We start from the raw sequence: 17630 nt of genomic DNA, 5'->3' as shown, positions 1-17630 counted from the left end.
TTGAAATTTGTACGATTTGATAGTAGAGTCTTGCTTTATCGATGGTGATAAGTCGCATGGTTCAAAACGTCGACGCGAGGGATTCCGGCGTGCAATCGAGACGCGTGCGCGCCGGACAGTCGCACGCACGCTGCTGCCCATATAAGGTAATTTCCCCACATCCCCAGCGGCGATTGGGCCGCGCGACCAGCACGTCTCGCGTCAATGACTAATTCCTCCCGAAAACGCGTGGCGACGCGAAATCGATCTTGCGGGCTCGCGTTGGATTGATTCAGTCACTTTACGCTCATTTTTCTCGTTTCCGCGCGCTAATTGATCCCAATTCGCGATCCCTGTCCACGCGCTTCTGTTTCAAACCGCCGTTTTGTTCGGCACGTCGGCAATCCCGGCGAACGTCGCGCGCGACGCAGACATTCATCTGTTCGTGCATCCCGCGCGATTCCGGCTGCTGCGAATTCGGAAGGATTCGCGCGAGATTTTTCTCACGCGTGATGAAATTCCAACACGGCGGCGCGCAACCGCGAATTTTTGACGATGCAACAACGGGGCACGGGAGGCCGGACGCGAACCAATCAACGCGGCCGACCGTGGAGGCGCCACATACGCAGGCGTAGGGATACAGGATTCGCGGAGAGGAAGAGAGAGAGAAAGATAGAGCCGGCTGGTCGCCGCGAGAGAGGAGCCTCCCTTCCCGTTTCGCCCGTGAGAGCCAGCCGCGCGATCCCTTCGACTGTACTGGACTGCCGCTATTCAGTTCCACAACGACCGAGATACTCCGGGAAAAGTGTTGGTTAAAGTGCTCGTTCACGTGACTCTGTTCACCGGCTACATCGCCCGCAGCGAAAAATGGTAAATATCTCCGGACGCAGCTGCAACGGCGGCGACGATGATGGTAGTATCCATCGCCGTCATCGCCGCCGCCGCCGCCGCCGCTGTTGCTGACCGTTTTGCACACCCCGTCGTCCACGTACCCGCGTGCGAGGTTCTTTAACAATCCCCTCGGGTAGCAGGGAACATCTGCAAGAGACGCGACATCGAGGCCGTGCTGCGCGGGGTACGCGAGGGGCGAGGTCCATCCCGGCCCGGCCCGGCGCGGCGCGGCCGTCCGACGGCCTTTTTGTGGTTATGGCCGCAGCAGACGCGCCGGTCGGCCATTGCTGCCCGGCTATTCGACATACGCCTCCTTTCTCGTAACGGAGGAATCTCGTAGCTCGCCGCCGCGTCTCGTCCTCTCTGTCGCCCCGCACCGCCTCGCCACGGCCGTCTTGCCTAGGCCGCGGCTTCGTTGCCGGCCGCGGACCCCGCGGCGCCGACGGCGACGGGCTCGCCGTCGCTTCTAGGAAGCGCGTATGATTCATTTCTACTTTGGCGTGCCGACCGACCGAACGATTAGTGACGACGGCGAATCGCGCGTCACCGCGGCGTGAGATCGCGCTTTTACGCCTGGGAGATTGCGTTTTCTCGTTTTGCTTCTCTCTCTCTCTCTCTCTCTCTCTCTCTCTCTCTCTCTCTCTCTCTTGCGCTCTCTCTCTCTCTCGCTCTCCCTCGCTCGCTCTCTCTCGCTCGCTCTCTCTTCTTCCTATTAGCAAACGTCGCGCCCGATATCGCAACCGGTGTTGCTCTGGCGAGACCGGGTCCTGCGACTACAGAAGCGGACGCGCGGCCTCCCGATTGCGGTTTATTACACGACAAATTCGGCCGTTTCTATAAATATTGAATTCGAGTTAACCAGCAATCCTTCGCGGCTTCGTCTCTTTTTAGCTCCGTCCAGGAGGGAGACAATCCCGATTTGTCACCCCTCAGCGTGAGAGGCTGCGCCGCGGCGCTCGGGGAGGTCGAGGTGCGAGCTTTACGACGACCACCTCACCGACATCATCGCGGAAATTCCTCCGCGGAGTATCCCCTGAACGTCGCGGCGATCGCCACGACGTAAAAGGTAAACGACTCATCGCGAAAGACCGATGACTCGATTTGTCGTGCGACCGCGGCATTGTAATGGCGCCCTTGCGCCCGCGTGTACACACGCATACCAACACGCATACTAATGCGTGCACAAACTTTCACGTATACGTGCTTTCGTTAATTACTTGCATTATTATATATAGGTCGCCGATTCTCTGTCGGCTTTGCGTTTTTCAGGAGAAAAAAAAAGAAAAAAAATCACCAATCGCGCACGTAATACGCCCGATTTTAATCGAGTATATATACCGCTGTCAGCCTTGAGTTACGCGGAAGGGGAGAGCGATGCCGTTGTATTAAAAATATAATAACGAGATACACGGCGAAAGACGCAAACGTGTACTCCGAAACGTTTCCGGGATTGGTAAATTGATTTACGTTTATCTTTTTTTTTTTTTTTTTTTCTTTTTTCTATTTTTTTCTTTTTAATATGTGTTCGTGTGAATTTGCAGGGAGTTAGGAAACTTAGCACACGTTACGTTACGTGGAGAACGCGGCGAACAGAGCGAAGGAGGCTGCGTCGAGCGTCATCCTCGAGGGAAAAAACGCGTTTTATTTTGGCCAGGTGTTTCGAATCACGTACCGTCGTCACTTCTGCTCTCGAATCTCGGGTCGGCGGTTCTCTGTGAGACCTGTCGACAAATTGCCGGCGATTTTTGCGCTATCCCAACAACCGTTTGTACGATCGGCTCCTCTTTGGCACAATTGTTGGTTCCCTATCGGTGAAAAAACGGTAGGTTTTTTTTTCCCCCCCTCGCCGCCGCAAACGCGGACGTTCGAGATAGGAGAAACCTCGATAAAAATGCAAATTCTTCCGGTTCTCATTTACTCTTTCTTCATTACGACAGTTTAAATTATATTCTGTTATGATTAGACCCGAGTGACTGCAGGCGTAAACAGATCAAGAAGTTGACGGCTTGCATAGAAAATAATTAAGAACCTTATCTCGAGAGAGAGAGAGACTCGAGCTGATATTGATCTCACCGTTTGCACGTAATCAAACGGTGCCGATCAGGCGTTATCATATTACCGCGATTGGTCTTCAAAGCTTACGATAAATCTCGCGAGAGATTATTAAATTTTTTCCGAATTTTGCCGAAACATTAAAGCTGGACTCGGTTCCTTGGCACTGAAGTAAACTCGATAGGCACGAGATTGATAAACGAAGACACGGGAAATAAAAGACAGTTAAGTTCAAGTTTATCTAAGATATATATTTCTTTCAGCCTTGTCATTGTTCATTTATAAAAATTACAAAATAGAAAAATAAAATTTCAGGAACAAAAATCTTAGGAATATACGAGATGCGCAAGTTGCGGAGCATGTTACGAGTCGCGAAATGCCAGGCGAGCGACAACGGATAACGGAAACGTCCAGTTAATATCGCGAAAAGCTGCAACCAGTGCAACGCGACGAGGATGGCTCGCGCTCTCTTATCAGAACCACTTGCAACTCCCGCGCGGATATAAATAAGACCGTGACTCGGTGGGCTTATCGTCGGCGTCGTATCGTACCGTCGTCGTTCCCTGTCCGCGTGATTAAGCACGACCTTAACCCTCTCGCGGATTCACCTCCGCGGCGCCCTTTCGTCAACCGTTCTCTTCCCACGAGGAAATTTGCGTATGCACCAAGGAATAATTATAGAAGGCTGTGTGACGTCTCGACACCGTGTAAGTCTATTATCTATGTACAAGGTGTCTCGCAAGATAAGAACGTATGTCGAACATGCATTTTAGATTGTCTACGCTTTGCTCAATCAGTATTAATCATTTTTCCTGGAACGGTCATCTCGGCGTTAGGCGAAGAGAGCTCGTTCTTCTCGCGAGACTATCTTCTTCTATCCGTTAGCTCTCTCTCGGTACTCTCTCGCACTCCGCCGCCGCGTCTCGACGATGACAGTAAATTAAAGAGGCTCAGAGAGAAAGAGAGAGAAAGATGCAGCGGTGCACCGGTAGCTGTGGGAGAGGGAAAAATTCAATGAGCCTGTAAGGAGGTCGGTTATTTTCTTGCGGGCCAGCGACTCTCGAAGTTCACTGACGTCTCGTATCCGCGACGACGGCTAGTTGATTAAATCTTGCTATCGCGACTTCCACTTATCGCGTCACCTTAGCGTCGAAGACGTGCTCGCCTTGAGGTCGACCTTTGTCAATGAAAAAAGGTCTCGGTCGCATTAATTTAACAGGTTTCCATTAAATTTTCATTACTATATTTCATTATTACTGTTTGCATGTAAAAATAATTGGCGGCTTTGATCTATATCGCGCTTTATTTATTAGTTGAAACAGGTTTATCGGTGAGTCAGTCTCCGTTGACCTTGTGCGCGGTTTGTAACCGAGGGGGCATCATCCCTTTTACCGGCCCTCCCCCGTCGCCGCCCCGTCAGGATATCGACCCAGGGATTGCATTCTCCACGTTCTCGCCGTACACCCTCCAATCGCTGCGATTCTCGCAGGACCCTCTTTTGCGTTCGCTACGTTGTTTCGATTATGTGGAACGAGTGGCGATACGGCGAGTACGGGTGTCGGCTATCGAGAACGCCCGTGTTTGAGCCGCGTGCCAATTAACAAATCCGCATCGTGAACATTAATTTACTTCCGTGAAATTCGAGTCTACGCTGCGCGATGTAATTTAAGTGAACGATTGAGTCACTTCGGTGATTCAATCGCCAGAAAAAAAAAAAAAAATTATTTCTTGCGCAGAAGACTGTATCCGTGGGTACAGATACAGCTTAGACAATCTCTCAGAGTTCCTAGTGAAGTGTCATAATTTTCGAGAAAATATAAACGGATGCGGTAGATCATGTGACGCGTCCTCCCTTCGAGTGCCAGATTCATGCATTTGGCAGGAGCTAGAGAAATAATTTGATAGCGTTGTGGAATATTAAATTCTTGTAGATGGACCAACGCAGCTAAACGAAGAAATATTAAAAAAGAAAAAAAAAAGAAAGAATTATTTGTCGTTGCCTTTTTTTTTTTTTTTTATAGGATCGCTAAAATATTTGATACTGCAATTTTGATACGAGGCTATTGCTATCTTTTATGGATCTTAGAGACCTTTCTGTTGAACGATATAATTTAAAGTTAAGATTGCAAGACTTGAGAATGATGAGAAGTATTCTGGCTATTGAAAAGGTTTTCCTTCGGTCCATTCGCCTCCTGATATCAAGGTAATCCGGCGTCGCGGTCATATTTCACGAATTTTCACGACGCGGAGAGAAGAGACGATCGGACGAAAGTTCGTAGCGCGCGACACGTGCCCGAGAGCCAAGGGATAACTTTAGAAGTGGATCGTCGGATCTCTTTTAGCGTTGGGATTCGCGCGTGGGAAGAATTTATTTCGGTAGCGCGTCCCCTACGTATTTTGCCCGCGAAATGGGCTTAAACGGCCCGGTCGACACGGCAACGTGCGATGTGTGCCGATTGCCGAACGCCACGACGTTTATTGTATTGATGAGACAGTTCTGCTGCCCGCCCAGCACCCATTTCACCACCATACAACCAGTCTATAGTTCATCACGAACCTCCTTTGAAATTTATACGACACTTTTTGCCATTACTATGTCAATGGACTTGTGATTATATAAGCATATTGAATTTATATTGTAATAAAACAAAGTTTAATCGAATACTTCCCACTAATATAATTTATGTTTATTTTATTAGGCATCTGGAGTGACAGTCGCGGACGTTTGCAAGACAACGTACGAAGAGATAAAGAAAGACAAAAAGCATCGATATGTGATTTTCTACATCAAAGACGAAAGGCAGATAGACGTCGAAGTTATTGGACCTCGTGACGCGGCTTACGATGCCTTCCTCGAGGATTTACAGAAGGGCGGCAGCGGGGAATGCCGTTATGGCTTGTTCGACTTCGAATATACCCATCAATGTCAGGGTACTTCTGAGGTAATTACCATGTTCATTCTCGTGCAAATGTTATTTCCCGTGATGTATGCTTCGTAAGTGTTGACAGAGCTATCTGCTGACAGATTTGCTAACAGAAAATATCATTTTGTTCTCAGGCATCCAAGAAACAAAAATTGTTCTTGATGTCGTGGTGTCCCGACACGGCCAAGGTTAAGAAGAAGATGTTGTACTCGAGTTCCTTCGACGCTTTGAAAAAGTCCCTGGTTGGTGTGCAAAAGTACATACAGGCGACGGACTTGTCGGAGGCCTCTGAGGAGGCTGTCGAGGAGAAGCTTCGAGCTACCGACAGGAATTAGAAGTATTCCAGCAAAACCCAAAACCACTATTACGAGATAAGAAAAAGAAAAATCAAGTGGAATACAGTACGTCGCGAATTAACTTCCCAGATACAAACAAAAAACAAAAAAAAAACAAAAAAAAAATACAATAACGCTCTATACTGTCGTTGCATCGAGGGTTCACGTTTTTACACATTTTTCACTTTTAAACAAGACCGATTATCAAGTATTTTGCGCTACATATGTTAGTCATCATGGGAGCGAATATTAGCAAAGGTAAACAGAAATGGAAAAAAAAGGAAGAAAAAAAAAGGATCAGCAGCAAAGGGCCAAGCATCCCTTTTCATACTACGGACGTTGTGTGAATCTGTCTGATATAATATTAATATTATACTATATTATTATATAATTATAAGATAATTGTACAAGAATACAAAACAATTTACAACCAGTCAAGCAGTAACATCAGAATTATTACACTTATTTTTTTCTCACTGGCTGTACAACATTTAAATTAAATTCGTTTCATTATAACTCCTTACGATGTCCTGTCCATCAATGATGAAATAGCTTTGTAACACGTTGAAAAAACTCGCTCAATTTAGTGAAAGAAATGGAAAGGGTAAAGTAAAGTATAGTAAAGTATCAGTAGTCAATCTTTATTATTCCAGGTATTAATAAACATATGAAGGAACTTTTTAAAGCTTGCTGCCACTTTAATCTTTATGCATTTATTTAATCAAACGCAAAGTCTATAAGATAATTCTTATTTACATGTCAGTGAGCACTATCTTGCTCTCTCTCTGGTTTGGTACATTTTTTTAATATGAGCGATCTTACAAACAACGAACATCAATAAATTTCGAAAAACAAAATTATTTGTGGAAAGATGTTGGCCGATAATGTAGCTTTCGCAGAAAGACCGATTCTGCGGAAAGCGAAGTTTTGTAGTTACTCTCGACTGACGATACCAGCATCTTTCCAAGTGGAAAAGCAGGCTTTACTGAACTGTACAATTTACCGACGATATTCGCAGGCATATTTATTAATGTTTATTTTATACCGCCTTACTTATGTCATTCGCATAATTGTAAATTTCAAGATTAAATTTATAAAACAAATTTATATTAATTTTTAAGTATAATTTTTGAGAATGAGATGATCCATAACGTACAACAAATAATGCTACAGTAGTTTCGTTAATGAAAATGATTAATTAACTCAAACATGACTAACGATGGTAATGTTTTAACAATAGTATCGTATACGTATAAATTACAACAGTCTGTTTTGTATTCTTATCTACATTTTATACAACATTAATTAAAACCTGTTGTGTGTCATGATTAAGGTACACAGGATACTTAGTACCAACGGCAAGGCTTGTACTCGATAATGTGTCGATCCATTTGCATCCGATGGGTAATAATACTGCGAGCCGAATGAAAGTTGTACAACTACAACGAAGAAGCGTGAATTATTGACTTTCAATAATTATTAATTATCGTGTCTTAAAATCTATTTTATTTTTTCTTAATTTATCTATCCGTATTTTAAAAATTTACAAAGTATTTGAAACGCTGGTATTTACCTCCTATTTTGACCTGGTCTTGATCACCATCCATTTCGGAATTTTCACTGGAATCGACAGCTGCAACGTGCAAAATAGGACGCAATATACTATCACATGCGATCCCGAATTTCCTCTCACGGACTATCTCCTCGCAATCGCTATGTCGCGAGCGTGAAAGAGAAGCCACGAGAGCTAGAAACGGCGGATATATATATATGTGAACGACTTATCTTTATTACTTACGAGCACCTTCGGTGTGAAAGCGTAGTATCTCTGAAGGGTGGCTCCATCCGTAACGATTTCTGGACAAAACGACCGCTTCGTAATGGGTCGCCGCGTCCAGCCCTGTCAGATTGAAGGAGCCAACGTGCACCGGACTGACGATGTCATTGCCACCAGCAGGAATATACAATTTGTGCCAATCGCCTCCAGTACCTCTCTATAGTAAGTAAAAAAAAATATATATATATTATGGCAAACAATTTATCATGATTTAAGCAGTAAGAACAAGATAATAATTTCTGTGTTTTAAAGATTGCACAACGGTTAAATTACTTATTACATTATTTTTACATACAACTTCTGGTTCTTATCAAAATTTATTACATTCTTAACATTTCTTATAAATTATTTCAAGATTAACTTGAAATGCACGGTAAGACGAAGGAAATAAATTACCTTCTAAGAGATACAGGAAAAGAAAATATTGACTGATAAAGTAGTTTTCCGTCTTCGTTGAGTTTGCACGAGACAGAAAATGTAACAAATATTTTGTTATTTCAATATTCTGCATTTCGTTCTGCTTCCTCGGTATCTATTTCTCGCCTCATTGCAAATTCACGTACCGGTTAGAGTAAAAAGTACATTTTATGACTGAAAATTCTAGTAATAAGCCGTCGGGCATTGCCTTTTGTTCAATTATTCCTGCGACCCTTGCATGCGCAGCAGCTATCAGAATCGTAACGCGAGCAACGCACGAAACTGCGAACTGGATCTTGACGTTTGGTTCACGAGAAGCGAAACGAGACGAAGCATCGATTTAGTTTACGCCGATTTTCCCCGAGATTTCGCGTGGTAGAAAGCCGTGGGGTGTTACTGCCTATCGATCGGCAAATACGGTCGAATCATTCTCACCCTATATTTACGAAACCAGAACTGATACTCGATGATGGGACTGTAGCTGTCGACCTCCCAGATAAAATTGTACGACATGCCGGATGTGCTGCGCGACTCCTTTTTGAAGACCGCTGGATTCGCGGTCCCTTTCAGATCGACGATTTTCTCGGTGATTCCCAAAGAGTTCGACGCTCTGCAAAGGTAAGAACCGAAATCACTTGTCTTCACGTGCCTTATCAATAGACTGTGATCATTCCCGGCGTTATGTTTCACTATCCGCGACGAGTACTTCAACGTCTCATTGTTGAAGTACCATTCAACCTAAAAAAAAAAAAATATATATTTAGACGAGGAAAAAATTTCTTTAATTTGTTGAATCGTTAATTCTTACATCTTCTCGTTACGCGAGATCGGTAACGTTATCTCGGATCGATTGCCAAGTGCCCGCGGTAACACAATTCTCCCTCAACTCGCTCGCTTCCTTTTTCTTTCGTAAGAAAGTAAAAAAAAAAAAAGAAGAAAAAAAATAGGTACGGTAAGTCACGTTCTCTGCGAATCGATTTGTCACGTGCGACTGGCTTTAAGGGATCACGGTGAGAAATTGCTTGGCAGATAGGAGGGGTGGTTTCATTTAGTTACCGAGCGTGAAGAACTCGTTGAAATCTAAAAGACGAGTTGCCGTAACGGCGGAAAAATATTTCGTATTTGTATTGGACGTCGACACCTGGCTGATCGATCGCCGCTGCATCGGCTGCCTCGTTCCCGCGTGACATAAGGGAGAGAAAATTTTTAATCGTACGTTAGTTTCGGTGGCGTGGAAATTTATTTTTACTACGTACGCCGGGAGAAGCCGCGCCGGATCCCTCTTTCATTATTCAAAGCGCTTCACGTTGTTTCGCGATTAATAAGGGTGCGGAGATTATTCGACCAAGTAATCCCGTGGACACAATTTTGTATTGACCTCGAGAAACCAGAAAGCGGGCGGGAAAAGAAGGGACGAAAAGAGAAATAAGGTTCTTTATTCTTGCGGAAATAAATTTTGCCCCGTTCATTTTTTGACTCGCTTAATTTTTTTCTTTTTTTCCGTGAAAACGCGGCTCTTAAATCTCTGGTTAAAGGGACACGTTTGCACGACCGTGCTCGGCGCTCGCGTATTTACGATGTAATTAAAAGTCTGATTGGGAGTCACGCCGGGGCGAGTCGCGCTCGTTCTTCGCAAGTTCCGCCGTTAATTATTGCTCGAACCGTTAATTAACGCGTAATCACGCACCCTTGACAGTCTTAGAGAATGGCAGCCTCACCTTCGCCTCGGGCCAGGCAGTCACCGTGCAATCCAGCTGTACTCGTATCCCCGGATACGCGTGCACCCATGGTTTCTTTACGTAGATGTCCGGCTTATCTGTAAATTATTTTTTTTTAATAATTTTTTTTTGCGTAAATTAATTAACATTAAAAGATCGCAAAAGAATCACGATTTTGATCAATACTCGCTCGCGTTAATCGGTTTACTTAGAGCGATCTCGGTCAAGCACCGACAAACTCGCTCGGCGATTAACTCAACCGGCGGAATCGCGAAAGTAAAGTCGCAAGTTATGTAATTCGTTGTTTCTGATTTAATCCTTTTTCTTGTGTGCCGAGCAAGAAGTTGATAATTCTATCCGTTAAGAAAATAGAACGGGCGCCGTTTGATAAGTTAAGGAGTTTACCGGAGTTTAGTTTCGAAGTCACCCTTAGGTATTTAATCAGACATTAAAGTACACCCATACACACGCGATCGCGTTGTTTACGCCCTTTAAAGCCGCACTTCTGAAACGCACGTAGAACTCGTTTCGTGTCGTCGTTTAGGTATCGCGAGCGGCAAGAGGATGGCTGGGCTGATTAACATCTGCAAAACACTCGTGGCGACCGTGCAATCGGCATAATTGACTCGCTCATGCGTTTGATTGGAACACTAAAGGAGCAATCTCCCGGCAATTTCTTAATTGTGTGCTGCTCCGTGACGCGGAGGATACGGCGCGATTTGCATGCTCGTTTCGGCACGGGTGGTCGGTAATTAAACTCAATTAATCGCGGCTGTTCCCGAAACGACTCCGTAAAGCAGCTACGGTAACGCGATTAATAATCGAGTACACATGCGGGCAACCGTAGCGAGATTAGACGCGTATCGTACGGAGGATGAACTCACATTTGATACGTAGGTCCACGTACGCCTCCGCGGGATCGCCGATTCCGTTATTGGCGACGCAGGTGTACCTGCCGGAAAGATTCCGGTTGTCAGCGTGAAATCTCAATTGTGGCCGGGCATCCAATAATGGGATTTCTCCGTCCTAAAAAAAAGAAGAAGAAGTAAACGAGAAAGACGACGACAAGCCTTTACCATCCGCGACAACGCACCACTTCAATTTTAATTGACTTATTGTCCGGCCAGGAAAAATCTCGCAAACGGACATCCGTGTTCTCTCTTTTTTTTTTCCCTCCCCTTTTTTTCTCCATCTACTTTCGTCCTCTCCCTCCCCCCTTCTTCGCCGTCGGCAGTTTCCCATCAATCGCACTTTGACGCGGATCGTGTAATATCGTTCGCATAGGCAATGGTATATCGAATAGCCCAGGAATATCGATTACCTTCGTCCTCCAACTTATGACGGGGGCCGGTACACCCTTCGTCACGCATTGCATTTCCACCCTCTCTCCAAGATTGACCTCCAGCTCGCCGGACGCCGGCACCGTCTCCACGCTGGGTGGATCTAAAGCGGAATGAAGCGCGACATAAAATTTCACCCTTGTACACCCACGAGCAGCCGACTCTCAGTTTCAGATTCGCGGGAGTAAAAGACTCGCGATTCCTTTCGACGCGTCGATCTGTCTCGGTGTACGAGAGACAGATCACCCCTCGGGACGTTATGCGGGGGATGCTTATCGCAAAAGATATATATATATATATATATATATATATATATATATATATATATATATACGCAGAGTACTCACACATCACTTCGATTTCGTGTACTTGCGTGACGTGTCCCCAGGGAGACGGTCGGATCGCCTGGCACACATACTCCCCGCTGTCCTCCCGCTGCAGATGAAGCAGCCGCAGGCTGCCGTTGCCATAGAGGACGATTCCTTCGGGCGTGGGTCGCTCTTGCTCGAAGCTGTCGGCCAGGAGCACTTCCTCTCGCCACCATCTCACCCTCGTTTGCACGTCTACGCGAGCAGAAATAACAACCTTTTTCTGTACACTTGAGCAAATCCCCTTCCCGCGTTAGAAGCCTAAAGACCGACATTCGAACCCGACACACGTAGCACCTAACAAGGAACCGAGGAAACGAACCTCGGTGGAGGCTTTCCGTTTCCCTTTCCTTTAAAAAAAAAATTTTTTTTAATAAAAACATGGCGCGGGCATCATTTGACTGTGCGAAAGAACGGAGAAAGCAAGAAAAAAGTACGCAAATATACATAAATAGCAACGGTTTGCCTTAATGAAGCCGGGGGGCTTTAACAAGACTCATGACGACTCATTTATAACGACTGCCGGCGATACAAAAGCACAGCACGCGGTGCAGCTGCACGGTAATACAACCCTTTCCACGTGCCACTTTATCCTAATTCTGCACGCCCGCGTAGGTAGGAATAACGACGTTTCAAAAGACACCTCGCCGTTTGTTATCGCGTGGGTCGGGGATTGCGGTTTCGGTTCTGAGCGTTCAGGCAGTCTCGTAAATGGCGGCAATTCCGCGCCGGTGTACACGCGCTTTAGGTACTTGACGAAATCGCGCGAGGACGGGAAGCGGGCGATTAATCATTTTCGGGCCGAGCGGAGAGGCACGCTTGACCGATTGACGAGAGTACGGCTTTTACCTTCCACGTAGCAGGGCAGCAAAACCGTCTCGTTCTCGTGGATCTTGATCGTCATCGAATGGTCGTGGCTTGTCGCGGCGTGGATGCCTGCAACGTACAGAAATTCACATTGTACCTATAATACGAATAATAACGTAATGACAACTAAATTGTCATTTAACGACGTATCGCACGAGAGCGATCGTGCGCTGCGAAGTCATTCCCAGCTCATCCCGCTCCGTTCTCATGCGACGCGAAAAATCCAATCTCCACGGACCCATCTGTTATCCCGCACGCGCGCAGTGACCGCGCGGAAACTTATTTCCGCGGCCCCTGAGCGTGCAGCGGGAGATCCATTTCTTTCCTTGCGGATCGATCGCCGACGTTGCACCCTGGCTAGCCTTGCGAAAGCGAAACTTGCAGCGCAATTATGCCCTCGCACACGCACTCGCTCGCGTACAAGCACGTCGAGGGGGGTCAGAGCGCGCGAATCGATTGCCAAAGTTGCGTGCGACATGGGCTAGGGCACGAAGAGGCAAAGCGAAAACGTGCGGCGTCCCTATTCCTCCCTCTCGCGACCACCCCCCCTTGGTTTCCCTCTCAAAAAAATCGATCCACATACGGAAATACGGCTACAATTACGCCCGTAAGGAGATATTTCAGTCCGATTAACCTCCGCTCTGTTTCGATCTACGAGAGAACTGGGTTGCGCGAATGTGTTCTTCGTTATCGCAACGATTATCTAAAGTAGGAAAACAATAAGGTAAAAATTGAATCAATCATTCGCGTAAGTGCCCGCGGCTTCGCGCGAAGGGAGCTTTTAAAGAAATGAATATTTCCTCGTCTCTCTCTCTCTGGGATCTCTATAATGCCGCGCAATTCATTTCCCTCCCGCTTAATCCGCTAATTCCGAAACTCCGAAAGCGTATTTTTAACACCTCGAAAACGTCAACGGAATTATTCCTCCGAGCGCAAGATAGCTAAAGAGACGATGAGCCGTTCCAGTTTTTTTTTTTTTTTTTCTTCTTCATCGTTTTCCAATTTAATTCCACGAGTGCCCGCAAAACGCGCGAGAACAGCGAAACATCCCGAAAATAATAACGTGATTCGGATGATTTCGAAAAGTTCAACAATTTTTTGGTGTCGGCTTCTTTTCTTGAAAACGACACGGCGTTTCCTACCTTTAGTTCCGATTGTATAATTATCGGCGTAATTAATTAATACGATACCTGTCATGCAGACGTAAAGTATCCAAACGAGGGGTCCCATCTCTCGAGGCAGTTACACGCGCGTTACCCCGAAACCGTCCGCGTGGAAAAGAAAAAAAAAACAAAAAACCTCGTATCGAAATCGCACCGAGAAAACGCTCCCTCGTCGTGCACGTGACTCTCTCGGTCCTCCGCAAGGCACTGATCTCGCTTTAAGATGCGATTCGTCTTCCGCGCGATCTTAAACACACGCTCACGCACCGACACGCACACGCACGCGTATCATCGCGCGTAATTATGACCATTTGTCCATTGCACGAGTCAGACGGTACTCAATGCCGAGCCGCGTGTCGGGCCGACCTTTCTCATTAAATTACGTTTCCACCTTTGGGCGAGTTAATTAAAATATTTATGAGCGTTGCAGCCGACAATAAGCTAATTGTTACCGGCGCAAAATCAATGGCGGTGGAGCTGCTCTCCGTTCCAGAATACGGACCGCTATTCGCGGAGCTGAGATAAATCGATTTCGTCGGGGAATACTTTCAGGGAAACGATCGGAATATAATTTTACGCGGTGTCAGGTGGTGGTTCACGTCGGACTGGACCGCTTCTTCCCGAACGAGAGCGTGAGATATGAGAACCACCGTCTTCTGTTGCAAAGCCGCCGGAGCTATAGGGGCATAGGGTGTCCACCCACGAACGCCGAAGGCATTCTTCTATAATTTGTTCAATTTACGCACGGTCACACACCGTGTATAGACCCATTCGCCGGAGTTACCCATTAGACCGTTAATCCAATAAGCGATTCGCCGCTTCAACGCCTCTTAGAGATCATTGCGACAGCTTCCTTCGCGTCCCATCTTTTACAAATATATATTATAAATGGATAAAAAGAGGCTAAAGCAAGGGTCCCCGACACCGTTGCTGCTAACCCCGGTTCCCTCTTTTTTTTTCTCTCCTCCCCGCTTTTGTCGCTTTAATTATTTCCACCATCACAATCTAATGCATTTTTTAACCGTGTAATCGACGTCACGACGCATACAGACCTTCATTTTTCCCCGGCAGGATTAAAAAAAAAATTGCGCGTTCTCATCTATTATTACTGATTTATTTCCCGGGCGAGCCGTTTACCCTCGAGGCGGAAGTAGCAATAAACGGTTAACGCTTTATCGCCGGGTTTTAACTTTTCTTTTTTTTTTTTTTTTTTGCTTCCCTCGACATCCGTCGACGGGTATCTACAATTCAAAAATCTGAATACTTTATGCGGCGCTGTAAAACCTTTATGCATAAACTCACGAGCCGATCTTTTCATGATCCGTCTACACGCCAGATTCACTCGATCACAGCTCTGACTGTCCTCATTTGTGAATGAAAAGAGGTGAGCTTACGGCCCGCCGGATGTGCCATAAATAATTGTACAGCGCATGTCTAGATGTGGCACAGGTAATACATAATAAATAAAACGTATCACGATAAATAATCGTTAGATTGAACACGAAGGATTTTAATGCTTTACATTCGATCAAGGGCCTCAGAGTACCGTGTTAGATTTTACTTCGTTTGGTTAATTGTCTAAAAAAAAAAAAAAGGGAGTCATTGTACTTGTACACGTGCTGACTATTTCGTTTGGCACGTTCTTTAAAGTCTTGTCTCAGATCTCGTCTCACGCGACTAATTAAATGCTCGGAAAAATGTGTAGACGACACCTCGTGCCGTACGTCGTCGGTTCGAGGATGTCCAAGCCGCTCGAACTCTAAGACCGAAGTCCTATAGGACGCGAAGGTGCCGCTCGAGGGAAAAGTAATCCTCTTCGAGCCGCGCGTCCGTTGTATTTGTGCGAATCTATGTGAATATACTTAATCCAAGTCGAGAAGAAGGTGCTCGAAAGCGGTTCTCAATTATCTGATGCATCCATTAAAGCGCCGTCGGAGATCCTCTTAAATGGATTTTCGAAGGAATCCGCCAAGACAGCTGAGCTTTCGGCAAGCTCTGAATCGTGATAGATCGCCGATATATTTTTCGTCTCATCCCCCTCCCCCCGAGGACTAACTCTTGAGTCGCTCTTATAACCGTATTCGTAAAGCTGCGATACACTTTTCGAGTATCGCGTCCAGAACTCTTCGTGATTTATACCGGAGCGAAAATCCTTTGCGAGGAAAAATATATAAATCATTGTACCATTCATTTATTCACTCTGAATACGCTTGATATATATCCACGTTTTCCGATGTGATAATAAAATAACTTATTAATTTTTGTCCACGGAAAAAAAAATTGTTGAAAAGACACGAATGTAATTTTTTTTTTCCTTCGCTTAAAATTATATATTTAATAATCACTGATAATATAATGATAGAGGGGATTAAAATTAAAAAAAAGCGATTTCCGACAAGTAAATTTTTTTTTTACTGCTACTTAGACGAACAAAGAAAATTACGTGGAGTCGCGTATTCACGCCGCGCGTCGGCTAAAAAGTTATCACTTAATTGGCGCTAATTCACCGAAGCACCGGTCTCGGCGTTTCGATGACCGTGCCTTCCTCCTCGGTTAAATTGTGTTTACGGTGATCTCATAAGGCGGTGTTCACCGAACGGAAGTGAGGTCGCGGCTAGTTATTTCTCTGGAAAATTTTATTTCTCGCGCTAATTGTCGGTCATCTTGGCGTGACACTGACCGCTTCGTTCTTCTAATTTTTTTTTTTCTAGAGAAGTAGATTAAATTAATTGGCACGAAAGATTAAAGGAAAATATAATTGAATCGACGTCTTATTAATTAGAAAGGAGATTACATCTGCATTATTCAAAAAAGATATTTACATTTCTATTTGACAACACGGATCGTTGAATTTTTATGAGCGAAGACATTCCTAGAATGTTTGAAAGCAATCGTCGACATCGAATACAGCCCGAGATAAGAAAGATGAGGCTTATTTAACGAGATGGGAAAGAAATCTGTCGCTGCCGTAAATGTGAAGCACATCTGATGCCGGGAGTCGGTCTTAGAGTGTACGAGAGAATGATGATTAGTTTAGGACATAATTTACGGTCGCGGGAGCCGGTCTGGCGCGAATCTTCCGAGAAACGTTGGGGCAGATTAAGGGCAAGGGTATCGACCAACGGCTACGGTTATCCGTGAGTTTACCCTAGTTTCGGAGTCCGCTCAGACACTTGGAGATTGTCTACGGGTCGCGGATTCAAAGACGGACGGAAGGGGCTTTAGCGGGGCTAATGCCTCAAATTATTAAGTTGGGTCCTTTGTGTTTGCGTGAAAGCCAGTTTGGGTTGCCTTTGCTGCGTGCGCTCGCTTACGAAATCAAGCATTCCCGCTTGACGCCAGCCGCTAAAAATTCCTTTGCGTCTCTTCTCTTCGACTCAATTCGATTTGGCGACGGCGCGTCGCGCGCGAATCCGCGTGAAAACAGCGAGAGGAGAAAAAAAAAAAGAAAGAAAAAAAATGAACTTAAGCGATATAATTATTCTCGCCCTTGTGCCTCGGCGCATTTCAATGGCGAGCGATTTTATCGCACGTTGTTTCAAGCCGCACTATGGCAGTTCGGAATAATTAGAGCAGCACAACACCGCATTGTAAATTGCGTTATACACACCACGGCGGACTGATTAAACGGCCCGCGAAATAGCCCCCAAACGCTGACCAACTCTGCGTTGTATCAGCAGTGTTGCAGAGTGATTGCGTTTCATTAGTTTCATTAAAACTCGCTCGTTACCTCCAACTG

General features: G+C 45.6%; 2 protein-coding genes across 4 annotated transcripts in view; one reads left to right on the top strand and one right to left on the bottom strand.

Annotated features, from left to right (window-relative positions):
* The first annotated feature begins 26 nt into the window (after positions 1–26).
* On the top strand, positions 27–6614 carry Tsr (Cofilin/actin-depolymerizing factor homolog tsr). 2 transcript variants are annotated; one of them, XM_070660500.1, is made up of 3 exons: positions 27–146; positions 5622–5864; positions 5981–6614. In XM_070660500.1, exons 1-3 carry the CDS (start codon positions 42–44, stop codon positions 6179–6181), a joined length of 549 nt encoding a protein of 182 aa, XP_070516601.1. In that variant the 5' UTR covers positions 27–41; the 3' UTR covers positions 6182–6614. The 2 variants fall into 2 exon arrangements, with proteins under 2 accessions (XP_070516601.1, XP_070516602.1); XM_070660501.1 differs by lacking the exon at positions 27–146 and adding an exon at positions 673–849.
* A 48-nt stretch (positions 6615–6662) lies between these two features.
* The window catches only part of LOC139104779 (neurotrimin), a 35141-nt gene continuing 24173 nt past the window's right edge, over positions 6663–17630 (bottom strand). Inside the window, exons 1-10 of one of the 2 annotated variants that reach the window (XM_070660485.1) lie at positions 13919–14137; positions 12711–12797; positions 11841–12056; positions 11475–11596; positions 11038–11179; positions 10154–10251; positions 8871–9173; positions 7980–8175; positions 7755–7814; positions 6663–7620 (exon numbers count right to left, since the gene is read on the bottom strand). In XM_070660485.1, the coding sequence (XP_070516586.1) occupies positions 7487–7620; positions 7755–7814; positions 7980–8175; positions 8871–9173; positions 10154–10251; positions 11038–11179; positions 11475–11596; positions 11841–12056; positions 12711–12797; positions 13919–13958 (1398 nt within the window). In that variant the 5' untranslated portion in view covers positions 13959–14137 and the 3' untranslated portion in view covers positions 6663–7486. Of the gene's footprint in view, positions 7621–7754; positions 7815–7979; positions 8176–8870; positions 9174–10153; positions 10252–11037; positions 11180–11474; positions 11597–11840; positions 12057–12710; positions 12798–13918; positions 14138–17630 lie in introns of those variants that run through there. The other variant, XM_070660486.1, reaches the window with a different exon arrangement.

Source organism: Cardiocondyla obscurior, linkage group LG08 (assembly GCF_019399895.1).
Source record: "Cardiocondyla obscurior isolate alpha-2009 linkage group LG08, Cobs3.1, whole genome shotgun sequence".
Classification (NCBI taxonomy): domain Eukaryota; kingdom Metazoa; phylum Arthropoda; class Insecta; order Hymenoptera; family Formicidae; genus Cardiocondyla; species Cardiocondyla obscurior.
The sequence above is the reverse complement of the archived record's forward strand: the minus strand, read 5'-3'. Positions and strand labels throughout refer to the sequence as shown.